The 26,561-nt window shown below is 47.0% G+C and overlaps 2 protein-coding genes and 1 long non-coding RNA gene across 3 annotated transcripts in view; 1 reads left to right on the top strand and 2 right to left on the bottom strand.

The window, feature by feature from the left end:
• Nucleotides 1-1,695, bottom strand: part of LOC139254802 (zinc finger protein 229-like) — a 37,589-nt gene extending 35,894 nt beyond the window's left edge. Inside the window, exon 1 of the mRNA XM_070873829.1 lies at nt 1,616-1,695. The gene's annotated coding sequence lies outside the window, so the exon portion shown is untranslated. The remainder of the gene's footprint in view (nt 1-1,615) is intronic.
• A 3,101-nt stretch (nt 1,696-4,796) lies between these two features.
• Nucleotides 4,797-18,437, top strand: LOC139254803 (uncharacterized). The gene is made up of 3 exons (XR_011592038.1): nt 4,797-4,881; nt 8,238-8,566; nt 18,029-18,437. It is a non-coding gene; the product is annotated as an uncharacterized lncRNA (long non-coding RNA).
• Nucleotides 18,438-22,054: 3,617 nt separating this feature from the next.
• Nucleotides 22,055-23,946, bottom strand: LOC139254800 (zinc finger protein 154-like). Its single transcript, XM_070873823.1, has 2 exons — nt 23,720-23,946; nt 22,055-23,092 (listed from the first exon to the last, which is right to left on the bottom strand). Exon 2 carries the CDS (start codon nt 22,754-22,756, stop codon nt 22,055-22,057), a length of 702 nt encoding a protein of 233 aa, XP_070729924.1. The 5' UTR covers nt 22,757-23,092; nt 23,720-23,946.
• Between the last annotated feature and the right edge of the window lie 2,615 nt (nt 23,947-26,561).

Here is a 26,561-nt window from a genome sequence, read left to right as displayed (position 1 = left end):
CCAAGTTGTTCATATAGATTGTAAATAGTTGGGGTCCCAGTGGCACCCCACTAGTTACTGATTGCCAACCGGAGAATGAACCATTTGTCCCGACTCTCTGTTTTCTGTTAGCCAAACCTCTATCCATGCTAATATATTACCCCCAACCCCGTGAACTTTTATCTTGCGCAGTAACCTTTTATGTGGCACCTTGTCAAATGCCTTCTGGAAGTCCAAATACACATCCACTGGTTCCCCTTTATCCACCATGTTCGTTACATCCTCAAAGAATTCCAGCAAATTTGTCAAACATGACTTCCCCTTCATAAATCCATGCTGACTCTGCCTGACCGAATTATGCTTTTCCAAATATCCTGTTACTGCTTCTTTAATAATGGACTCCAACATTTTCCCAACCACAGATGTTAGGCTAACTGGTTTTTGTCTGCCTCCTTTTTTAAATAGGGGCGTTACATTTGCGGTTTTCCCAGAATCTAGGGAATTTTGGTAAATTATAACCAATGCATCCACTATCCCTGCCGTTACTTCTCTTAAGATGTCATCAGGTCCAGGAGATTTATCTGCCTTTAGACCCATTACCTTACTTCTTAGTGATTGTGATATGTTCCTTCCACCCCCCCCCTTTCGCCCCTTGACTATCCACTGTTGGAATATTGTTTGTGTCCTCTACCGTAAAGACTGATACAAAATATTTGTTCAGAGTTTCTGCCATCTCCATGTATCCCATCACTAATTCCCGTTCTCGTCCTCTGAGGGACTAACATTTACTTTAGCCACTCTTTTCCTTTTTATATACCGAGAGAAACTCTTGCTATCTGTTTTTATATTTTGTGCTAGCTTACTTTCACAGTCTATCTTCCCTTTCTTAATGATTTTTTTCGTCATTCTTTGCTGGCTTTTAAAAGCTTCCCAATCTTCTGTCCTCCCACTAGTTTGGGCAACTTTGTATGCCCTTGTTTTTAATTGGATACCATCCTTTATTTCTTTAGTTAGCCACAGATGGCTATCTTTTCTTTTACACCCTCAATGGAACTGGAACTTGATTGCAGTGGGACTTTCAGGAGAATATTAAAGTTGGGCACCACAGAAATAATTACAATCTGAGTGTCAACACCAGGGCAACTTATTCCCGGGGCATTCATTTATCGTGGGCCACCCTGACCTGCGAGAGGTCACCACCGCAGGTCGGGAGGATAAAAGAGCAGCGTGGGTCCTGGGACATCGAGGGCCACCCTGACCTATGAGAGGACATATTCTCATCTGTTCCATGTACTGCTTTCATCTGCATAGTGCTACATGCAATGTGATTCGTGATCGGTATTGAAATGTACCCTGGAATGTAATGTAAACCTGTTATTATCTGCTCCATGTAATACCCTTATTTGCACAGTACTACATGTAACGTGATTCACGGATTGTACTAAACTGTACCTTGAAATGAAATGCACGCTAGTGCATCGTATGGAACTGCTGTCAGCATCCAAACGAATTGTATGGAATTGCTGACCGCAAGATACTGAACTATTTTCCAATGTACTGTGAAAATTTTATATGAATAAAGTATATTTTTGAAGAAAAAAAAGCCACGGCGGGTCGGGAGGATAAAAGAGCATACCACTGCAGCTTCCAGAGTGAGCTGCTACAAGTGTGCGACGGCTTCGAGGTGGGCGACTGGATGACATCATCAAAACCCAGGTCACAGTTTGGGGCGTGGGCAGGAACATCGGCGGGGTCCAGGTACAGCGGAGGAGCGGGATGGTCGGGGCGGAGGAACGGTGAGAGATCATGGCGGAGGAACGGTGAGAGATCGTGGCGGAGGAACGGTGAGTGATTGTGGCGCAGGTACGGTGAGATATCGTGGCGGAGGTACGGTGAGAGATCGTGGCGGAGGAACGGTGAGAGATCGTGGCGGAGGAACGGTGAGAGATCGTGGCGGAGGAACGGTGAGAGATCGTGGCGGAGGAACGGTGAGAGATCGTGACGGAGGAACGGTGAGAGATCGTGGCGGAGGTACGGTGAGAGATCGTGGCGGAGGAACGGTGAGAGATCGTGGCGGAGGAACGGTGAGAGATCGTGGCGGAGGAACGGTGAGAGATCGTGGCGGAGGAACGGTGAGAGATCGTGACGGAGGAACGGTGAGAGATCGTGGCGGAGGAGCGGTGAGAGATCGTGGCGGAGGAACGGTGAGAGATCGTGGCGGAGGAACGGTGAGAGATCGTGGCGGAGGAGCGGTGAGAGATCGTGACGGAGGAACGGTGAGAGATCGTGGCGGAAGCACGGTGCAAGATCTTGACGGAGGAACGGTGAGAGATCGTGGCGGAGGAACGGTGAGAGATCGTGGCGGAGGAGCGGTGAGAGATCGTGGCGGAGGTGCGTTGAGAGATCGTGGCGGAGGAGCGGTGAGAGATCGTGGCGGAGGTGCGTTGAGAGATCGTGGCGGAGGTGCGGTGAGAGATCGTGGCGGAGGTGCGGTGAGAGATCGTGGCGGAGGTGCGGTGAGAGATCGTGGCGGAGGAACGGTGAGAGATCGTGGCGGAGGAGCGGTGAGAGATCGTGGCGGAGGTGCGTTGAGAGATCGTGGCGGAGGTGCGGTGAGAGATCGTGGCGGAGGTGCGTTGAGAGATCGTGGCGGAGGTGCGGTGAGAGATCGTGGCGGAGGTGCGGTGAGAGATCGTGGCGGAGGTGCGGTGAGAGATCGTGGCGGAGGAACGGTGAGAGATCGTGGCGGAGGAGCGGTGAGAGATCGTGGCGGAGGTGCGTTGAGAGATCGTGGCGGAGGTGCGGTGAGAGATCGTGGCGGAGGTGCGGTGAGAGATCGTGGCGGAGGAGCGGTGAGAGATCGTGGCGGAGGTGCGTTGAGAGATCGTGGCGGAGGTGCGGTGAGAGATCGTGGCGGAGGAGCGGTGAGAGATCGTGGCGGAGGTGCGGTGAGAGATCGTGGCGGAGGAACGGTGAGAGATCGTGGCGGAGGAGCGGTGAGAGATCGTGGCGGAGGTACGGTGAGAGATCGTGGCGGAGGTGCGGTGAATGAGCGTACGGGGCCCAGAAGAGCCAAGAGCCCAGGGGCAGCACGGGCCTGCCCACACTGTGATATGTGTGCGCACTCGGTCCTTGCATCAGAGCAGGTCTCCAGCCATCCTGGTTAACCCTTGCCACTGGATAAAGGCCGAGCTCTGTCAAGCCCGTGTGGTGGCTGGTGTGAGACGGTCACCACACGTTAAAATAATCCAGGCACAGGCATCTTCCTCCCTTCAGTTGGAGTTTAGGACTGGAATATCGGCTCCTTCATTGAAACATCTGCGACCCCCTGTGGAAGCAAGTCATCCTGGTTCCAGGGACCGCCAATGATGATGATGAAGACCATTCTCGGGGAGGTTGCGGGTATTCCCGGGATTCTGTAGACATTGTAGGAGGCAGATTAGTTCGGTGACAATCACAGATCTGCCTCGGAATAGACAAAACAATCTGTGACCCTCCTGTGAAGCGCCTGGGGACCTTTTACTGCGTTAAAGGCGCTATATAAACACAAGTTGTTGTTGTTGTCCTGCCAATCCCACTTTTTTCATAGGCAGTCCCTCAGAATTGAGGAAGACTTGCTTCCACTCCTAAAATATGAGTTCTTTAGTGGTTGAACAGTCCAATATGAGAGCCACAGACCCTGTCATAGGTGGGACAGATATTTGTCGGAGGAAGGGATGGGTGGCACTGATTTATCACACGCTCCTTCCGCTGCCTGCGCCTGACCTCTTCACGCTTGCAGCATTGAGATTCGAAGAGCTCAACAACCTCCCGGATGCACTTCCTCCACTTCGGGCGGTCTTTGGCCAGGGACTCCCAGGTGTTGGTGGGGATGTCGCACTTTACCAGGGAGGCTTTGAGGGTGTCCTTGTAACGTTTCCTCTGCCCACCTTTGGCTCGTTTGCCGTGACGGAGCTCCGCGTAGAGCGCTTGCTTTGGGAGTCTCGTGTCGGGTATGCGGACAATATGACCTGCCCAGCGGAGCTGGTCGAGTGTGGTCAGTGCCTCAATGCTGGGGATGTTGGCCTGGTCGAGGACGCTAACGTTGGTGCATCTGTCCTCCCAGGGGATTTGCAGGATCTTGCGGTGACATCGTTGGTGGTATTTCTCCAGCGACTTGAGCTGTCTGCTGTACATGGTCCATGTCTCTGAGCCATACAGGAGGGCGGCTATTACTACAGCCCTGTAGACCATGAGCTCGGTGGTAGGTTTGAGGGCCTGGTCTTCAAACACTCTTTTCCTCAGGCGGCCGAAGGCTGCACTGGCGCACTGGAGGCGGTGTTGGATCTGGTGGTCAATGCCTGCCCTTGTTGATAAGAGACTCCCGAGGTTTGGGGAATGGTCCCCGGTGTCCAGGGCCACGCCGTGGACCTTGCTGACTGGGGGGCAGTGCTGTGCGGCGGGGACAGGTCGCTGGAGGACCTTTGTCTTACGGATGTTGAGTGTAAGGCCCGAGCTCTCGGCCGCCTCAGTAAATACGTCACAATGTCCTGGAGTGGGACACAGGGGCAAAGGTCACCGCCCGTTAAACATTCAAATATTTCAACCCAACCGCCAAGCTCCGAGCGCGAGCCTCGCTCAACCCAAATCATGGCCGCAAACCCCGCCTCCTGGCGGCACTGATTGGCCAGGGGCGGCCCGGTGAGGAGCTCAGGATAAAGCTGATTGGCCTGAGCGCCTGTCACACAGAGTGAGGGAGGCGGGTTTCCGGGGGCGGGGCTCTCTCGGGGGAAACGGATTGGCCGGAGCGCCTGTCACTCAGAGTGAGGGAGGCGGGCCCGGACCCGGGCCTCAGTGGGACTCGGAGCTCGGGCAGTGTGTTTGGGCCGGGTGCCAGTGACGCGGCGCTGGGCCCTTGTGTCGGTGAGTTGGAGCCGGTGGGAGCGGCCGCCTGGTTTTATACCCGGGGGGTGAAGGCTGGGATGAGGGGAGGGGGGATTGAGGAGGAGGGGGATGTGTTTGCTCCAGTCTGTACTATATATAATGTGTTGAATGTTGTTGTGGATTGTTACAGAGGGGAAACACATTGAAACAGTGTTTGCAATGACAGGGTCTGCTGCCCAGTGAGTGAGCCACAGGCCTGGCTGCTGGGTACAGGATGTGCTGCAGAGGGCACAGATCAAATGTTTCATCTATTGGAAGGTAATGCACCTAATTCCGGACCTGCCAAGTCTGTTATTTGGAGTGGGCACCATATAGCGGATCATTTTTAAATTCACAAACCGCAGCCGTGCCTTCAGCTGCCTGGGCCCTGAGCTCTGGATTCTCTCCCTAAACCTCTCCGCCTCTCTACCCCTCTCCTTTAAAGCGCTCCTTAAAACCTGCCTCTTTTACCAGCTTTTGGTCACCTGACTTAATATCTCCTCACGTGGCTCAGTGTTGACACTGATTTAAGAAGCGGGGTGAAATGAAACTTTGTTTTTTAAACACAGCGAGTCGTTGTGATCTGGAACTACTTTTGAAGTGTACTTGTGGTTGTAATGTCGGAAACGTGGCCGTCAATCTGCACACGGCAAGCTCCCACCAGCAGCAATGTGTTAGCGACCAAATAATATGTTTTTGTTGATGTTGGTTGAGGGATAAATATTGGCCAGGGCATTGTGGATAACTTCCCCTGCTCTTCAAAATAGTGCCGTGAGATCTTTTACATCCACCTGAGGGGGTAGACGGGGGGCTCGGTTTAAGATTTCATCCGAAAGACGGCACCTCCGACAGTGCAGCGCTCCCTCAGCACTGCATTGGTGTGTCAGCCTAGATTTTGTGCTCAAGGTTCTGGAGCAGGACTTAAACCCATAACCTTCTGAGTCTTAAAAAAACCCAAATTGGTAATACAGAAAAATAGACAGGAGGAGTTGGGGGCAGGTCTTGGTGCAATTATCTCCCTCCTGTCACTATATGAAGGCACAGTTTTAAGAGGATGACTTCTTTACCCAGAGAGTGTTGAGAATGTGGGATTCGCTGCTGCATGGAGTTGTTGAGGAGAATAGCATAGATGCAATTAAGGGGAAACTAGGTTCTTTATTGTCATCCTTTATTATCAGGGTCCCCTCCCTCCCCCTTTACCATTCGGGCCTGCTCCCCCATTCAATAAGATCATGGTTAATCTTCGACCTTAACTCTACTTTCCCGCCAAATCCCATATCCCTTAATTTCCCCCAGAGTCCAAAAATCTATCGATCTCAGCCTTAAATATATTCAGAGACTCAGCATCCACAGCCTTTTAGGTTAGAGAATTCCAAAGATTCGCAACCCTCTCAGTGAAGAAATTCCTCCTCATCTCGGTCTTAAATGGCCGACCTATTATCCTGAGACTATGTCCCCTAGTTCTAGACTCTCCAGACAGGGGAAACAACCTCTCAGCATCTACCCTGTCAGTCCCCCTCAGAATTTTGTGTCTCAATGAGATCACCTCTCTTTCTTCTTAATTCCAGAGAGTATGGGCCCAATGTGCATTGGGGAGGGGGGAGAGGAAGGGGGATGGGATGGGGAGGGGGATGGGATGGGGAGGGGGAGAGGAAGGGGGATGGGATGGGGAGGGGGAGAGGAAGGGGGATGGGATGGGGAGGGGGAGAGGAAGGGGGATGGGATGAGGAGGGGGAGAGGGGGGGGGAAGAGGAAGGTGGAGGGGAGGGGATGGAATGAGGAGGGGGAATGGTGAGGCGGAGGAAGGATGCAAATAATCCCCATAATATAATGGTGGGTAATCTTAGTCATGGGTTAAAGACGATCTGTGCATGGGATCTTCTGTTTTTGTGAGGGGGGGGGCTATCATCTATTGTAAGGTGTGTATGTGTGTGCTTAAATTAGACTCGTGGTGTGAAGAATCTGCTCATAGCTGGAGTATGGGTAAGAAATGATGGAATCAGCAACGACAGGAAATGATGCTGTATCAGGACTATCTCAGTCACACACTGTCGCTGACTTGTGTCTGACAGTTTCTAGCAGAAGACATGTCATGCTGCAATAATGGTGTGTGTTAATCCTGTAGAAAGAAAGACTAAATCGTGTTTTTCACAAGCTCAGGACATCCCTAAGTGCGTTACAGCCAATGAAGTACTTTTGAAACGTAGTCAGTATTGTAAAGTAGGAAACGCAGCAGCCAATATGCGCACAGCAAGATTCCATGAACAGCAATGTGACAATAACCAGCTCGTCTGTTTTAGTGATGTTGGTTGAAGGATAAATATTGACCCAGGACACTGAGGTGAACTTCCCAATAGGAAACTTGGTGTTACCTGACTTTGCATTTTATTTAAATTTCAGGATATCTTGTGAGCTGGAGGAGGGCAGCAATCTTACTGTGAATCTAATGTTGTTGAAGTATAGAAAGCTCAGTACTTCTGTTCATAGTTCAGCTGATTCTGCATGTCTTAACTCAGTATGTCCCAGCTCAGTGTGATTGGGACAGTCATGCCACATACTCTGTGTTGATGCAAAGCAGTTTGAGATTGATGGCGAGGGAAGATGTGCAGAGTAACTCTGAAGATCAATAGTTTCCATTGACCGTGGGCCAGGAGAGAGTTTGACTCCACTTCAGCTTTGCATCAGCTGCAACCATTATGAAGTGAAGTTAAAATAGTTGGTCCAGCTAAGAATTTATTTTAAAATTCACATTTAATCTTTCTAATTTTAACAGAGCCCCGACTCTGCTGTCAGCACCTAGAATTATAGAAACACACAACACTGGAGGCCATTCGGCCCATCGTGTATGTGCTGGCTCTTTGAAAGAGCTGTCCCATTAGTCTCACTCCTCTGCTCTTTCCCCAGAGCCCTGTGAATATCTCCTAGTCAACTATTTATCCAATTCCCTTTTGAAAGTTACTATTGAATCGGCTTCCACTGCCCTTTACTCGCTGCGTAAAAATGTTTCCCCTCATTTCCTCCCTGGATTTTTTGCCAATTAACTTCAGACCTCATTTAATTTAAATTGCAGGTGAAAATGAACTGAATCCTACATTCTCTGAGGCAGAAGGAAATCTCATGAGTTTGAGTTTAAGCAGCAAGAGATCATCTCCAAAGTGAAGGTGAATTCTCAGCAGGCCGATGTGGGCTGTGCCTGTACGGGTAGCGTGTTGTGCACCCCATGCCTGGCTAACACAACTCTTTCCCTGTGCATTTTCAGCAGCGTGGCTTGGTGGTTATTAAGCATTGTAATCCATGTGCTGGTGACCTGCGATAGTTTTGTTTCCTTCTTTAACAAACTTTTTTTGTCTTCACAGGAACAGTCGAATCAATCGCAGAACCTCATCGACTCTGAATTTTCTACATTGCGCAATATTTTGGATGAAAAGGAACAGAACTTGGTCAAAGAACTCTAAGGAAAAGAATGATATTTTACTCAGAATGGAGACACATCTGTGAGAAATCTGAGACCATTCATGATAAGCTTTCCTTGTTGTAGATAAATAACCTGAACTTGGGGATAGAAAGTATAATTTTGAAATTTGCAGATGATACAAAACTTGGCAATGTAGTGAATAGTGAGCAGGATAGTAGCAGACTTCAGGAGGACATGGACAGACTGAAGAAATGGGCAGACACATGGCAGGTACAGTTTAACGTGGCTGAGTGTGAGGTGATGCACTTTGGGAAGAACAACATGGAGAGGCAGTATAATCTAAATGGTGCTATTTTGAAAGATGTGCAAAAACAGAATGAACTGGGGTAAATGTTCACATATTGAGGGTTGCAGGGCAAGTTGATCAGACAGTGAAGAAAGCTTGTGGGATACTTGGCTTTGTAAACGGGGGCATTGAATTCAATACAAGGAAGTCATGCTGAACCTTTACACATCACTGGTTAGGCTGCAGCTGGAGTTTTGTGTAGCATTCTGGGAACCAGACTTAAGGAAGGATGTCAAGATCTTGGAGAGAGTAAGGAGGAGGTTTAGTAGGATGAGAGTAGGAATGAGGGACTTCAGTAAAGTGGAGAGATAGCAGAAGCTGGGATTGTTCTCCTTGGAGCAGCAAAGGTCAAGGGGACACCTAATGGAGGTATTCAAAATTCTGAGGGTGTTTGATTGAGCAAACGGGAGAAACTGTTTCTTCTGGTAACCGGACCGGTAGCCCGAGGTCACAGATCTAAAATAATTGGCAAGAGAACTAGAGGGGAAATGTGGAGATATGTTTTCAGATTTGGAACCTGAAAGGGTGGTGGAAGCAGATTCCATCGGGACGTTCAAAGGGCAATGGGACATGTAGCTGGAGAGAACTAATTTGCAGGGTTATGGGGAAAGGATTGGGTGTGGGAATAAATTGGACAGCTCTTTCACAGGATCAACAGCTTTAATCTCCTCGGTGTCTTTGACATCCAGGCCCAAATCACATCCCTGCTGTCTACTCTGCTGTGCCTGAATACTTTTACAAAAATTATTCATTCACAGAGTTGTGGAAATCTGGAACACTCTCCCTCAAAAGACTGAATGCCAGAATCAAACAATTCACCATTTTCCAGACTGAGATGGGTATATTTGTGTTGGTTAAGGGCATCAAGGGATATGGAGCAGAAGTGGGTAAATGCAGTTGAGGTACAGATTGAACTGAATGGTGGAACAGGCTCCTCCTGTCCCTGTGCACCATCCTCTGCAGTCAGCCATGTTTATAATATTCCCACAACACTGGAGTTCCCGAGTGCTGCAGTAACCTCGTGTTTTGGAATTGCTGATTCCGAATGCATTCAGCATTCACGTCGATACAGCTTACTGTAGATGTTCCATCTTTTGTCCCCTAGTTTACCCTTGTTAATGTTACCTGGTTCTTGTATATCACCCACCTGCAGTCTAGATTCCACTCTGTAATCAATGTCATGTGGATCACCTTTCCTCCTGGCCTTCTCCCTCCTCCAATGTAAATGCTTCTTGCAGCTACTTCAACGTTCCTGACCAGTTCCATGGTTTTTATTTGCTCATCTCTCTCCCATTTTTTGTCACAAGAACAGCGCCATTTACGTTTCAACGTCCCAGTATTATTTTCGCAGCAGATTTACATAATTTGCGATTTTCTTTGCAAACATCTTTGTCACCCAGAACAGGAAGTATAACACAGGGAATTGCCTTGATTTTCTCGGCCATCCTTGCATGGGAGGGTTCAGTACCCTTACAGGATTTCATACATTGTCATTTAGAACCCCCCTGCTCCTCCAGTACCTTTTGTCATTTATCTTCAATGTGCACAGACCTATCCCTGAGTAACCGACTCATCATCATTACCGCACTCATCACCACCCATCTCCCTACAGCCAGAATCGACCTGCACATTAACAGACTGCAGGAAGATATCAGTGAACTGGTCACGTGGGCAGAACAGTGGCAAATAGAATTCAATCCGCAGAAGTGTGAGGTCATGCATTTGGGGAGGGCTAACAAGGCACATTAAATGGTGGGTCACTGAGCAGTGTAGAGGAGCTGACACTGAGACACACACGGGCCATACAGTACCAGGCGGGAGTGAATCATTCTCCTTTACCCACTGTGTGCTGTACATGTACAGGAGATGACACTGAGACACACACTGGCCATACAGTACCAGCCAGCTGTGAATTATTCCTTTACCTGCTGTTACTGTACATGTACAGGAGCTGACACTGAGACACACATGGACTTTACAGTAGCAGACGGGATTTATGAGGATGTTGCCTGGACTGGAGAATTTTAGCTTTGAGGAAAGATTGGATAGGCTGGGATTGTTTATTCTTTGGAAAAGAGGAGACTGAGGAGAGACCCGAGTGAATAGGAAGGACCTATTTCCCTTAGCAGTGGGGTCAACAAGCAGGGGGCATAGATTTAAAGTAATTGGTAGGAGGTTTAGCGGGTATTTGAGGGGAAATGTTTTCACCCAGAGGGTGGTTGGGGTATGGAACTCACTTACCGAAAGGTTGGTAGAGGCAGAAAACCTCACCACTACTAAAACGTACTTGAATGTGCACTTGAAGTGCCATAATCTACAGGGATAGGACCGAGAGCTGGAAAGTGGGATTAGGCCGGATAACTCTTCGTCGGCCGGCACGGACACAATGGGCTGAAATGGCCTCCTGCCCTGCTGTAAATTTCTATGATTCTGTGAACTGCATCTTTGTCCTAACTATGTTCTCTGGCTTCTGAACTACTTGTTCCTCCATTACTTGGTCTTCTGCATTCGGAGTTGGTGCTTGATCTAACTAAATCTTGATTTAAACTCGAGGGGCTGAATGACCTACTCCTGTTCTTATGTTCCTATATCTGCACATTGTTGTGACTTTCTCAGTGTCTTTACAAGCATTCTTCCTGCCGTCAGTGCATCCTCTATTATCTTATGTGCTCGGTTTCCCCCAGCAGTTATTTCTGTTTCTTGCTGCCCCTGTACCTGTTTGCAAAAATCCCTGTCCCAGCTCCCCAGTGACTCGCCCTCAATATTGAGTACCAGCCCATGCACTTCACTAAACTGACTCAATTTGTCCAATACTATCCACTGGTCTTTGCTTATTAGCTTTCCAACCATTTCCTTGCATTAGTTCCCATCTGCTCCTCTCAAAGGCCCAAACATAGAAACATAGAAAATAGGTGCAGGAGTAGGCCATTCGGCCCTTCGAGCCTGCACCACCATTCAATGAGTTCCTGGCTGAACATGCAACTTCAGTACCCCATTCCTGCTTTCTCGCCATACCCCTTGATCCCCCTAGTAGTAAGGACTTACATCTAACTCCTTTTTGAATATATTTAGTGAATTGGCCTCAACAACTTTCTGTGGTAGAGAATTCCACAGGTTCACCACTCTCTGGGTGAAGAAGTTTCTCCTCATCTCAGTCCTAAATGGCTTACCCCTTATCCTTAGACTGTGACCCCTGGTTCTGGACTTCCCCAACATTGGGAACATTCTTCCTGCATCTAACCTGTCTAAACCCGTCAGAATTTTAAACGTTTCTCTGAGATCCCCTCTCATTCTTCTGAACTCCAGTGAATACAAGCCCAGTTGATCCAGTCTTTCTTCATATGTCAGTCCCGCCAACCCGGGAATCAGTCTGGTGAACCTTCGCTGCACTCCCTCAATAGCAAGAATGTCCTTCTTCAAGTTAGGAGACCAAAATTGTACACAATACTCCAGGTGTGGCCTCACCAAGGCCCTGTACAACTGTAGAAACACCTCCCTGCCCCTGTACTCAAATCCCCTCGCTATGAAGGCCAACATGCCATTTGCTTTCTTAACCGCCTGCTGTACCTGCATGCCAACCTTCAATGACTGATGTACCATGACACCCAGGTCTCGTTGCACCTCCCCTTTTCCTAATCTGTCACCATTCAGATAATAGTCTGTCTCTCTGTTTTTACCACCAAAGTGGATAACCTCACATTTATCCACATTATACTTCATCTGCCATGCATTTGCCCACTCACCTGACCTATCCAAGTCACTCTGCAGCCTCATAGCATCCTCCTCGCAGCTCACACTGCCACCCAACTTAGTGTCATCCGCAAATTTGAAGATACTACATTTAATCCCCTCGTCTAAATCATTAATGTACAATGTGAACAGCTGGGGCCCCAGCACAGAACCTTGTGGTATCCCATTAGTCACTGCCTGCCATTCTGAAAAGTACCCATTTACTCCTACTCTTTGCTTCCTGTCGGACAACCAGTTCTCAATCCACGTCAGCACACTACCCCCAATCCCATGTGCTTTAACTTTGCACATTAATCTCTTGTGTGGGAAACAGCTAATGTAGTTACAGCAGTGACAGATAAGAAAGGTGTTGAATTAAACAGTGAGCGGAAGGACAGTGAGGTTCTCTTGCCCTCAAAGAAGGACTCCCAGGTCCTGATCAGAAGTGTCCCTCAGGCAATCTCGGTGATAAACAGGTTAATGTCTCTCGAACATGTAGAAATCTAGATCGACAGCGACTTTGCTGTTCAGATTATTGATAGGAAAACACGTGAATGAACCTTCCTCACAAGACCGTCCGTCAGTAACCATTTTTGCCTGAGAGCAGAATAGAAACATAAAGAACAGAGTATAAATCGGGAGGGGATGTATTTGATGACTTAGAATTTGAGATTTTGGCGAGCAATAAATTTGATTGGTCTCTTTAAACACCCAATCAGAGAGATACAGAACAATAGAAATTGACAACGCAGCCAACGAACCAATCACAGTCATTGCCTTCGCCCATCCCTCATTAGCATCGGGCTGTGGGCGGAGTGTGGGGCTGCCTATATAATGCGAGCTCCGAGCTGAGTTTCCTTCATAATTGTGCCTGACTGAACAAGACGGTGTCTGACTGAACAAGACGATGCCTGAGGAAAAGAAACAAATTGCCAAGAAAGGCGCCAAGAAAGTAATCAAGAAAACACCACCGAAGGGCGGCAAGAAGCGCAGAAAGTCGAGGAAGGAGAGTTATTCCATCTACATCTACAAAGTGATGAAGCAGGTTCACCCCGACACCGGCATCTCCTCCAAGGCCATGGGCATTATGGACTCGTTTGTGAATGATATTTTCGAGCGCATCGCGGGTGAGGCTTCCCGCCTGGCCCATTACAACAAGCGCTGCACCATCAGCTCCCGGGAGATCCAGACCGCCGTGCGCCTGCTGCTGCCCGGGGAGCTGGCCAAGCACGCCGTGTCGGAAAGGACAAAGGCGGTGACCAAGTACACCAGCTCCAAGTAAAACTCCACGCTGTCCTGACAGAACAAACCCCAAACACAACGGCTCTTTTAAGAGCCACCCACAACATCGTTGAAAGAGCTGCACAAACGCCTCATCCTTTAAACTCAATTTACTGTAGTTATTTCCAGAGCAAGTGTGTTTTGACAACCTTTAAAGATCCAGCTGAAGATTTAGATTTGAATTCTCAGATAAGCGGTTTCACCATCCGGTTCAACCTTAGCTTCGCTGATGAATTTCCCTCCCAGTAAACTACACACACTGTCCCTGGTCTCCTGCCGACGAATTATGATCTTGTTTTAGGGGGTGAGACTCAGACTTCAGTCACCTCATTCTCTCTTTATAGTTTAAAATAAAATTCTAGTTCGGGGTCAATCTGCTTATTAACCGAGACTCCGTGTGTAACAAGCCAGAATGGGAGTTCTTCCAGAGATCAGAACGGAGGCGGTTTGAACACTCTCCCTCTTTTCTCACAGAAGGACTCCCAGTTCTGGTCTCACTGCCGCCTGTGCGGAGGATCGATTAATGATCTGTGATTCCCAAATTGTACGAAGATTGAGCTGGAATGTTTCTCGTTACAGAAAATTCCCGCCCATTACAGACTGTTTGAAACTAGGCCCGAATTTAATCCTGATTGTAACATCCTGGAATTTGCAAGGTAATATAGAATTAGACAAAAGGAATTAAAACTCTTTGACTAATGATGAATTTATTAATATAATCCGCACTTGTAAAAATTATTGGCGGGCTTTTTCAAATTGAAAATTCGTCAAAGGTCGGACTGTTAACAATAATTTTCGCCCTCTTCATTGGCGGACTAAACAGAGGGTGATTGGTCATTAGAAATGACCAATCACAAGTTCACTCCCTGCATCCCTCCAGGATGTATAAGAAGGTTAGATGTGGGAGGAACTTCTCATTCTTTCTCTGAACTTGTGGATTGTGGAAATGTCTGGAAGAGGAAAAACTGGTGGAAAAGCTTGGGCCAAGGCCAAGTCTCGCTCCTCCTGGGCCAGACTGCAGTTCCCTGTGGGCCGTGTTCACAGGCTCCTGCGAAAGGGGAACTACGCTGAGCGTGTGGGTGCCGGAGCCCCGGTCGACATGGCTGCTGTGCTCGAGTATCTGACCGCTGAAATCCTGGAGCTGGCTGGCAACGCGGCCCGCGACAACAAGACGACCCGCATCATCCCCAGACACCTGCAGCTGGCCATCCGCAACGATGAGGAGCTCAACAAGCTGTTGGGAAAGGTGACGATCGCTCAGGGCGGGGTGCTGCCTAATATCCAGGCTGTGCTGCTGCCCAAGAAAACCACCACTTCGTCCAAGAGCAAGTAAAGCGGACAAGATTTAATCTAATAACCCAAAGGCTCTTTTCAGAGCCACCCACAGTATCTGTGAAAGGGCTGGTTACTGGTCTATGGATTATAATTGTTCGAGATCTAATTTAACAGATTGAATCTCCTGCAATCAAGCTGGGAATTTCCTGATCAGAAATGGGGCTAAAACATTTTCAGTATAAGCGAATGCATTGAACCATGCAGAATTTTACCCTTTAAATTTGCATACAGGAATGACCCGGAATTACAGCTCTGGTCACTTTAAAATATTCCAAATACTATCCCACCTGTCGCCGCAATAAGAGCTGGGTTTAAAGGCGGGATTCAGACTTCGTGCTCTCTCCTGAAAATCTATCCCAGACTGTGGATAATTTACTTAGATTCCTACCCACGTTGAGCAAGTGCAGTCGGTATACTGGGCACCTCAACCAAACCCACATGGTCAGATATTCACCTCCTGCACTGTATAAACCCCCAGTTACAGTAACACTACAAGACTCACACGGTCAGATATTCATCACCTGCACTGTATAAACCCCCAGTTACAGTAACACTACAAGACTCACACGATCAGATATTCACCTCCTGCACTGTATAAACCCCCAGTTACAGTAACACTACAAGACTCACAGTCAGATATTCACCTCCTGCACTGTATAAACCCCCAGTTACAGTAATACTACAAGACCCACATGGTCAGATATTCACCTCCTGCACTGTATAAACCCCCAGTTACAGTAACACTACAAGACCCACATGGTCAGATATTCACCACCTGCACTGAATAAACCCCCTGTTACAGTAACACTACAAGACCCACGCAGTCAGATATTCACCACCTGCACTGTATAAACCCCCAGTTACAGTAACACTACAAGACCCACACAGTCAGATATTCACCTTCATGCACTGTATAAACCCCCAGTTACAGTAACACTACAAGACCCACATGGTCAGATATTCACCAACTGCACTGTATAAACCCCCAGTTACAGTAACACTACAAGACCCACACGGTAATATATTCACCACCTGCACTGTATAAACCCCTAGTTACCAGGACCTTATCTCTGTTTATATTACACTAGACCCTGTCTCTGTTTGTATTACAGTAGACCCTGTCTGTTTATACTGCACTAGACCCTGTCTCAGTTTTTTGAACCTCGACCATGTTTTGGTTACTGCGGCACTAAACAACATCCACAAATATTGGAAATCGTTGGGGAGGAAACAGTGAAAGTAACAGTCAGAAAACAGAAGACTGGAGAGCGAAATAGTCCAAATTTCGCTGGATAGTTGCAAGTGTTTCATTCCTTCCCAAATGAAGGACATAACCAGTGAGAGAATGAGATTTATATTAACCTCACGGCAGGTATAGATACAGTTTCACTTTTACCATCACTGGCACCAATCATCACACACTGGGACTAAATCTCAGGAGCTTCTGTGTGATGGTGAGGTGATCACTGGACAATAAAGCGCATAGACTGTTGGGGGACTGCTCATTATATTGGGGATTTAATCCCCTTTCCCACTGAATACTGCGGACAGACATGGTCACCTTGGTAACAGAATGGTCAGAGTGACATCACTTTCTATACAAGACAATGGGTTATCAATAAATGGTAAAGGTATTAAACACTCTGCAATTACATTGTAAACAAAATGGACTGTGCAGTGATTGTAAAGCTGCCTATTTCGGTGACTTGAGCCTTTCTAAAATGTCTCACTGTTTTTGATGATCTATTTAACTTGCTGCAGAATTTGGAAAGATTTCAGAATTGTGCAGTGTGAAGAAGGTTTCGGTTAAAGGTGGAATCAAATTTGTTTCAAAATATTCTGTTCTCATTCTTCCCGAAGCCCCCAAATTTTAGAACACTGCAATACTGACTGGGAAAGTCCCAAGTTCGATCCGTGATCTGGGCTGTTAGTTGATCTCAGCCAAGGTAGCAGTTCAGGGGTTCTAATTGTCCTCAGTACCACTGGGCTAAATACAAGTGAAAATCAGCCAGTGCCCTGCTCTTCGTACTGATCCAGTGACCTCAACTGGGAAGTGTGTGGATGTCATTTGAGGGCAGGATTTGAGGCTGTGATGCCACCCACCCCCCTCCCACACACATTACACCCCCCTCCACACCCACACACACACACCCCTCACACACACCCCTCACACAGATACACCACACACCCCCCACATACACACACCCCACTCCCCACACATCATTACACCCACACACACAACCCCCCACACACACACATACCCACACATTACACCCCCCACACCCACTCCCCCACACACACACCCCACACACATACACTCCCCACATACACCCCTCCACCCCCCTCACATCCCACTGCCACACACACACATACCCACCCCACACACACACACACCCACACACAAACACCCCCACACATACACCTCCACACACATCCCCGACACACATACCTATACACCCCCACCCCACCCCCCCACACACACACCCATACACCCCCACACACACACCCACACATCCCGCCACACACACACACACAGCCCCCCACACACACTCACTCTCACATACACACACCCCCACACACGCACCCACACACACCCCCCCACACATACCCTCACACACATGGATACACACACACCCCCACACACACCCCCTCCCCACAGACACCCCACCACACATACATACACAGCCCCCCCCCCTCCCCACACACACACACACACCATTACAGGCAAGATTTCAGGCTGTATTGCCTATCACAGTGGAAATCCTGCTGGCACGCACTGAGTCGACTGACGGTGAGGCACTAGAGATTAACTAATGTCTGTGGAATTGCACACAGCCAGATTCAGCACTTTCTGGAGATAAAAAATCTCAGATGCTGAAATGAGTGTTGATTTTAGGCAGTGAGGTTTGAGGGAGAGTGTCTCGAATAAGGAATTTACAGCTTAGGGGCGACAGAATGTTCTATCGAATCTAGAATTGTCTGTTCTGAATTTCTATCTTGTACTTAAAGTAATAACTTTTGTAAGCACCATTTATTTGCAGGGTATTAGAAGGGGAGGATCTGCAGCAGGGAAACTCAATCCAAACATTGCGTCAAGATTTGACTGATTCCTGGATTGATCAGGATCACCTTATCATCAGCCTTGGTAAAAACACCAATCACTGTGGGGAGAAACAGGACACATGTTGTGTGTGTGGATACACCTTCAACCAATCGTTCAGCCTGTGAGACTCGTGCACCCACCTGACTCAACATTGTAAATGTGAGGACAGTGGGAATGGATGCTGTTGTACATGGAAAGTGATTCAGTAACTCATCTCTGACATTTGAGGAGTTAGATAACAGACTTTCTCCTGTGAATATAGAGCTGGTTTATTGGGCTGTGATGAGTTTACTTATTCATTTTGCTAATTCTAAATCTTTGCCAATTATTTGATGTGATTGGTTTACATGTACATCTTTTAAAAATATGTTTGCTGATTGGATTAAAATTTAAATTGAAACCAGGTTTGGAGGCGTTATGCTCCATTCACACATCGAAGGTGAGAGAGATGCTGTGGGGCACACGCTAAGTCCAGTATCTGAAGGTGATTAACAGACTGGGTTTTATGTTTCGTGATCTTGGGCGTGTTACCAACAACTTCCCTGGGCTAGGAGATCAACTCTGGAAGGTATGGGAAACTGGGACTTGTCCCTGAGAGTAACTGAAGGTATAAGAACTAAAATAATCCAGAGTTAGAAAGGAGAAAAGACCAAAAATGGAAGAGTCAGTTGCAGGACATCAATTAATCTCCACTCATTTTGGAGTCATCAAATATTGACACACAGTGTTATTTGAAATATCAAAACATTAAACTCTAGCCCAGTTATAGGGGTTATTAACATCAGCAGAAACAAACACCAACTGACAGAATGAACACGATTCAGTCAGGATGTGATTAACAGCAGCAATAAGAATAGAGTCCAACCCCTGCAGTCACATGTGAACTCGCTGCTGTCTCAGCAGTTCGGATGACGTAGTGAATCCCTTTTCACACTCAGAGCAGGTGAACGGCCTCTCCCCGGTGTGACTGTGACAATGCATTTCCAGTTTACAGGGTTGGGTTTAGTTCTGCACCCGCTGTGCGCAGAGTGACAATAAAATCAATGAGCTGCTAATTTTCTCTGCTGGATAATGGGCCTTTTGTGCTGGCCCAATAGGGTGAGCCCGGACTGGCCCAATAGGGTGAACCTGGGCTGGCCCAATAGCGTGAGCCTGGGCTGGCCCAATAGCGTGAGCCCGGACTGGCCCAATAGGGTGAGCTCGGGCTGACCCAATAGGGTGAGCTCGGGCTGACCCAACAGGGTGAGCTCGGGCTGACCCAACAGGGTGAGCTCGGGCTGACCCAACAGGGTGAGACCAGGCTAGCGCAATAGGGTGAGCCCGGGCTGGCCCAGGGACATCAGACAACAATCAGCACAAGGTTCCCTTTCAGGGGCCACTGACCTGGGCACAAACATGTGTCCAATCAAACTGACAGACATCCTGAAGCCCCGCCCACCCATTGTCCCTGCCGGGTCGAAGCTCCGAGTAGAGCGCTTACTTTGGGAGTCTCCTATTGGGCATATGGACAGCTGAATTTGTAGATTATTCTCCATAATCCCTCACGTTTAACAGTGTCAAAGGCCTTGGTCAGGTCAAAGAAGGTTGAACCAACACCACAGTCACTGACACCAATCTCCTCCCATGTGATATAAATCGACACTTGTCACTGACACCAAGTGGATTGGGAAAATATGTTCAAGAGTAAGACTGTAGAAACACAATGGCAAACATTTAAGGAGATATTACATAACTCTCAGCAAAGATTTATTCAAGTGAGAAATAAAGATGCTAAGAGAAGGATGAACCATCCCTGGCTAACTAAGGAAGTAAAGGATGGTGTCAAATTGAAAAAAGGCATGTAATGTTGCAAAGGACAGTGGAAGGCCAGAGGATTAGGAAATTTTTAGAAACCAGCAAAGGACGACTAAAAAATGATAAAGACAGAGAAGATAGCAGATGGAGCAAACTAACAAGAAATATAAAAACAGACAGTAAAAGCTTCGACAGGTATATAAAATGGAAACGAGTTGCTAAAATAAACATTGGTCCCTTAGAAGATGAGACTGGAGAATTAATAACGGGAAACACGGAAATGGCAGAGACTTTGAACAAATATTTTGTATCGGTCTTCACGGTAGAGGATACTAAAAACATCCCAACAGTTGATAATCAAGGAGCTAATGCGGGGGAGGGGGGGGGGGTAACTTAAAACAGTCACTGTCACTAGAGATTAAGTACTAATCAAACTAATGGGACTAAAGGTGGACAAGTCTCCTGGACACGATGACATGCATCCTAGGGTCTTTAAAGAAGTGGCTGCAGAGATAGTGGATGCATCGGTTGTAATCTACCAAAATTCCCTGAATTCTGGAGAGATCCCAGCGGACTGGAAAACCGCAAATGTACATCCCTAATTAAGAAACGAGGGAGACAGAAAGCAGGAAACTATAGACCAGTTAGCCTACCATCTGTCATTCGGAAAATACTGGAGTCTATCATTAAGGAAGTAGTAGCAGGACATTTAGGAAATTATATTGCAGTCAAGCAGAGTCAGCATGGTTTCGTGAAAGGAAAATCATGTTTGACAAATTTCCTGGAATTATTTGAGGATGTAACAAGCAAAGTGGATAAAGGAGAACCAGTTGATGTCATATATTTGGATTTCCAGAAAGCATACCATATGGTGCCACACAAAACGTTACTTCACAAACTAAGAGTTCACAGGGTTGGGGGTAATATATCAGCATGGATAGATGATTGGCAAACTAACAGAAAACTGACAGAGAGTCAGGATAAATGGATCATATTCAGCTTGGCAAACTGTAACTAGTGGGGTGCCGCAGGGATCAGTGTTGGGTACTCAACTATTTACAACTAATATAAATAACTTGGCTGAAGGGGCCGAGTGTAACATAGTCAAATTTGCTGATGATACAAAGATAGGTTGTGAGGAGGACGCAAAGAATCTACAAGGTGACATAGATAGGCTCTGAGTGGGCAAAAATCTGGCAGATGGACTATAATGTGGTAAAATGTCAGGTTATCCCTTTTGGTAGGAAAAATAAAAAAGCAAATCATTATTTAAATGGGGACAATTACAAAATGCTGTAGTACAGAGGGATCTGGAGGTTCTTGTACATGAAACTCAAAAAGTTAGCATGCAAGTACAGCAAGTAATCAGGAAGGCAAATGGAATGCTGGCCTTTATTGCAAGGGGGATGGAGTATAAAAGTAGGGAAGTCCTGCTACAACTGGAGTATTGCGCACAGTTTTGGTCTGGACTTGTCTCTATTCCCGTGCCAAGGGGATTGCTACACCAGACGGGAGGGGCAACATTTAGGGACACTGATTCCCCACCAATTCCCATTCCCCTTCTTTCTGGTGGATAATGGAGGGGCCACTGTGTGTAATGTGCAAGTCAGTAAGAATTGTCAGCAAGCTCTTTTTAATTGGAGATTTTATTCAGTGGAAACTTTGACACAATTGTAGATTTTGTACCAAAGATCAATTTAGAATTAAAGTAAAAGTTCATAATTTAATTGCAAACTAAATTTCTGTTGAGAGTTGCTGAATTAAGGGGAAAGCTAACACACAGCATTTCTCAAGTGGACATTGCAGCCCCAAGAACACAATCAGCAATATATCCAGAATATTAAAGTCCAGCCCAGTTATAGGGTTATTAACATCGGCAGAAATAAACCCCAAATGTCAAAATGAAACATAGAAAATTGGTGCAGGAGTAGGCCATTCGGCCCTTCTAGCCTGCACCGCCATTCAATGAGTTCATGGCTGAACATGCAACTTCAGTACCCCATTCCTGCTTTCTCGCCATACCCCTTGATCCCCCTAGTAGTAAGGACTACATCTAACTCCTTTTTGAATATATTTAGTGAATTAGCCTCAACAACTTAATGATACATGAACATGGTTCAGTCGGGATGTGATGAAAAGCAGCAATAACAGCAGAATCCCACCCCTGTAGTCACTTGTGAAGTCGCTGGTGTCTCAGCAGGGTGGATGACTGAGTGAAACCCTTCCCACACACTGAGCAGGTGAACGGCCTCTCCCCAGTGTGAACTCGCTGGTGTGTCAGCAGTGTGGATGATTGAGTGAATCCGTTCCCACATTCAGAGCAGGTGAACGGCCTCTCCCCAGTGTGAACTCGCTGGTGTCTCAGCAGGGTGGATGACTGAGTGAATCCTTTCCCACACTCTGAGCAGGCGAACGGCCTCTCCCCAGTGTGAACTCGCTGGTGTTTCAGTAGGTTGGATTGCTCAGTGAATCGCTTCCCACACTGAAAGCAGGTGAACGGTCTCTCCCCAGTGTGAACACGTTGGTGTTTCAGCAGGTCGGATGATGCAGTGAATCCCTTCCCACACTCAGAGCAGGTGAATGGCCTCTCCCCAGTGTGAATTCGCTGGTGCGTCAGCAGGCTGGATGACTCAGTGAATGCCTTCCCACACTCAGAGCAGGTGAAAGGCCTCTCCCCAGTGTGAACTCGCCGGTGTGTCAGCAAGTTGGATGACTGAGTGAATCCCTTCCCACACTCAGAGCAGGTGAACGGCCTCTCCCCAGTGTGACAGCGTCGATGCATTTCCAGCTCAGATGGTGATCTGAATACCTTCCCACAGTCATCACATTTCCACGGTTTCTCTGTGGTGCAGGTATCCTTGTGACTATCCATGGTTGGATAATCAGTTGAAGCCTCGCCCACTCACGCAACACATTTACAGTTTCTCTGCGCTTTGAATGGTGTGATGTTTTTTTCAGGCTGTGTAACTGGTTAGAGCTCTTTCCACAGTCAGTGCACTGGAACACTCACTCGGGTGTGTGTGTCTCGGTACCTTTCCAGTCAGGATGATAATTGAAATCTTTTCCCACAGACAGAACAGACAAACATTTCTCCTTCCACTTTCAAAGGCCAATGATATTCAGCTCCTGATGAATCAACTGCCCCTGTCAGATCTTGATGCGATGTTTGTTTTGTGCTTCCTGTCTGAAAATCTCACCTCCTAATACGCTGTAAAAGGAGATAACAAAACTCATCACTGTCAGTACAAGACAGAAATTCAGAATAGACACATCTAGTTTACATGGAACATTTTTTCCTCTCTCGTTCTTCCAAAGCTGTAAATCCCTGTCCCACACATTGTCCCTCCTGCTGTGCTGAAATCCAAACCATCGCACATTTCTGGACAGTTTCTCCTCCACACACAGTTTACACCACCAATTCAGGCTGGGTTTAGGTCTACATTCACTAATTCCCCATCCCCCTCCTCCCCAGAATGTATAGATACTGGCTGGGTTCAGGTCTACACTCACTGGTACACTTCCTTCTCCAAAAGAAGTGGACTCTGGCTGAATTCAGTTCTACACTCACTGGTTCCTCTCCCCTGAGTGTGGTGATTCTGGCTGGGGTCAGTTCCACACTCACTGGCTCCCCTCTCCTTCCCTGTGTTCGGTTCTGCACTCACTCGTTCTTTGATCTCTCCTCTCCTGAGGGTGCTGACTCTGATTAGGTTCAGTTCTGCACTCACTGGTTCCCCTCCCTTGAAGGTGCTGACTCTGGCTGGGTTCTGTTTCAGACATTGACATCACTCACTTTGTTCCTGCACCAAGATGGCCGCGCATGCGCCTGGCTACTCACTAAACCAAGATGACGGAGCGCTGAATCTGCCTTCCTGCACAAACATGGCCGCCGTTAGCCTGAGCCTGTGACCGGGAGAAAGCCCCGAAACTACAACCGGCGATATTTCGGTTCTTATTCCGGGTTTGCGGCGGGCACCGGTTGTTTATGAAGTCGCTCCGGCTCCCCGCTGGTCCATTACTCCGCTCCGTCCCGCTGAAAAACACAACTCTGAGGCGCCTGTCCGAAACGTGTCTTCTCCGCCATTACAGGCACTGCGCATGCTCCAAACCCAGCCAGGACCAGCGCCTGCGCACTGAGCTCCTGTAGTCTGGGCGAGGCACATTCTGCTCGCGGGGAATGCTGGGTGACAATACCGCCATTGGAAGCCCATGTTATTGAACAGAACATGATTTACTGGGATTCCATTGGTCACTGAACCATGTTCATTCTGGCAGTAAGACTTTGTTTCTGATGATCTCAATAACCGGTATATGTGGGCTGGAGATTAATATCCGACATAAATATTGAATAAATCAGCTTTGTTTCAAACACAGTGTGTCGAATATTTGATTTCTCCATAATCAGAGGAGACTAGTTGATGTTCTGTTACCCACTGTTCCAGTTTAGGGCTTTTTCTTACTCTAACTTATATCATTTCTCACCTAGTTCGCCTTCTATCATATCAAACCTCAAAGTTGTTCCGTTTGAGTGGTTGCAGTAGACTTAACTGCAGTGTCCCACTTTACATTCAGCTGCAATCCTTTGAACAACCCCTTTATTGAACTATCTTGCATAAGATTTGAAATCCGTTATTTCTGTATCAGTTAAGCCGTTTTGGAACAGATTTAATTTAAAGAACTCATCCGCACATTTTGCATGTGATAGCCTGTGGAATATTCTAATAGCCATTGTCACAATCTCCGTTCCCTAGCCACTGACTCCATCCCTCTCCCCAACTTCTGTCTGATGCTGAACCAGACTGTTCGCAACCTTGGTGTTATACTTGACCTTGAAATAAGTTTGTGACCATATATCTGTAGCATAACGAAGATTGCTTATTTCCACCTCTGGAACATCGCCCGTCCACACTATTGCCTCAGCTCATCCACTGCTGAAGCCCTCATCCGTGCCTTTGTTACCTCTAGACATGACTATTCCAACGCACTCCTCCCACATTCTACCCTACATAAACTAGAGTTAATCCAAAACTCGGCTGCTCATGCCCTAACTCGCAACAAGTCAAGCTCACCCGTCACCTCTGTTCTTGCTGAGCTGCATTGCCTTCTGGTTAAGCAGTCAGTCGGTGGGGATTGCTCTGTATCTAACCCATGCTGTACGTGCCCTGGGATATTGTAGACTGTGGTTTACTCTGTATCAACCCTGGTAGTGCTTGGGATAGGATGGAGTGAGATTTATTCTGTATCTAAGCCGTGCGGTACTGGTAGTCATGAAATCAGTGGTAGAGAAAATGCTAGAATCGATTATTAAGCACGTGGTAACAGTGCACTTCGGAAGTAATAACAGGATTGGGCAGAATCAACACGGATTTATGAAGGGAAAATTGTACTTGACAAATCTGTTAGTGTTTTTTGAGCTTGTTGTTGGTGTTTCGGGCAGTGGGGTATCACCTCTTTGTAATTTTGCATTCCTTACTGCGACTTTTGTTCGGCTCACGCTTTCTGGAGTTTACTACTCAGGCTTTCTTGCCCTTGTTCCTTCATTTATCCTCTTTAGTTATTTTCATTATTTTGAATTAATTTGATTAAGATTATGATCCTTTAGGTTCTAGTTTCTTTTTTGGTAAATTGAATTCTCTGATGCCCCCTGTTTATTGTGTCTGGACCACTGTGCTTTATGTGTCGTTCTGGACACTGATGCAATGCTCTGTATATAGATTTGATCTGGGGTGGGGTTAATATGGGTAATATACATTCTGTTCTAGCTTCCTCTTTTTAGTTGTTTGGGTATTCTCCTGTCCATTATTTGCTGTATCAGAGTTGCTGTGGCTTTGTGTGTCGTTCTGGACACTGACGCGTTGTTCTAATTTTATTCTGGATACTGGTGTACCATTATATTTCTAGGGTTAGGGCCTTTGTTGTTTGGCACAGTGGGGTAATGTTCCTTTTGGGACTTTCATGGAAGTGTTTTATTAACAATTAAATTGATGGTAAATTGAGATTAACCAAGAGATTACATTGATGAAGATTGGATCGTATTTATATAAAGTCCCTCTTTGGGAGGTGTTGGGTTAGGATTGTCAGTTAAAATTGGTTATTCGTTGGGATGTTAGTTCCTTACTATGTATTCAATTGATATTTGTGGAGTTAGGTAACTTATTAATTGTAAGTAAGCCAATTGTATTATTTGGATTTATTAATAATATTATTACTGGTGTTTTAAGTTAGGGATATTAATTGGGGAATTATTGTTATTATTTAAGCTGTTCAAGGATCCTGTGGAATCAGTCTGTTGGAAACGGAGACTTGTTGCTGCTGTTGGGCAGAATGCTGATTGGTCACAGTGTGGTGCCACATGTTCCTGAGTCTGTGTCTTCCCATTTTATTCATTTAAACATTTGTGAATTTGTGGATTAAGTTTTGGTTACATGGGTGGGGAGGGCGGGGGGATTTGGTGGGTTTGCTAAAGTTTTTTGGTTTTGGAGAGCGAGTCCATTGTTTATTTAACGGGGTTGGAGCGAGCGGTGGCTGAGGAAAAGAATGTTTGAAGACCAGGCCCTCAAACCTACCACCAAACTCATGGTCTACAGGGCTGTAGTAATACCCATCCTCCTGCATGGCTCAGAGACATAGACCATGTACAGTAGACACCTCAAATCGCTGGAGAAATACCACCAATGATG

Source organism: Pristiophorus japonicus, unplaced genomic scaffold, assembly GCF_044704955.1.
Source record: "Pristiophorus japonicus isolate sPriJap1 unplaced genomic scaffold, sPriJap1.hap1 HAP1_SCAFFOLD_579, whole genome shotgun sequence".
In the NCBI taxonomy this organism is placed as follows: Eukaryota; Metazoa; Chordata; class Chondrichthyes; family Pristiophoridae; genus Pristiophorus; species Pristiophorus japonicus.
Note: the sequence above shows the minus strand (reverse complement) of the source record. Positions and strands in the feature narration are given on the sequence as shown.

What these genes read in the sequence shown, in the direction of transcription:
- LOC139254800 (XM_070873823.1), bottom strand. Translation starts at nt 22,756, where the DNA reads ATGGATAGTCACAAGGATACCTGCACCACAGAGAAACCGTGGAAATGT.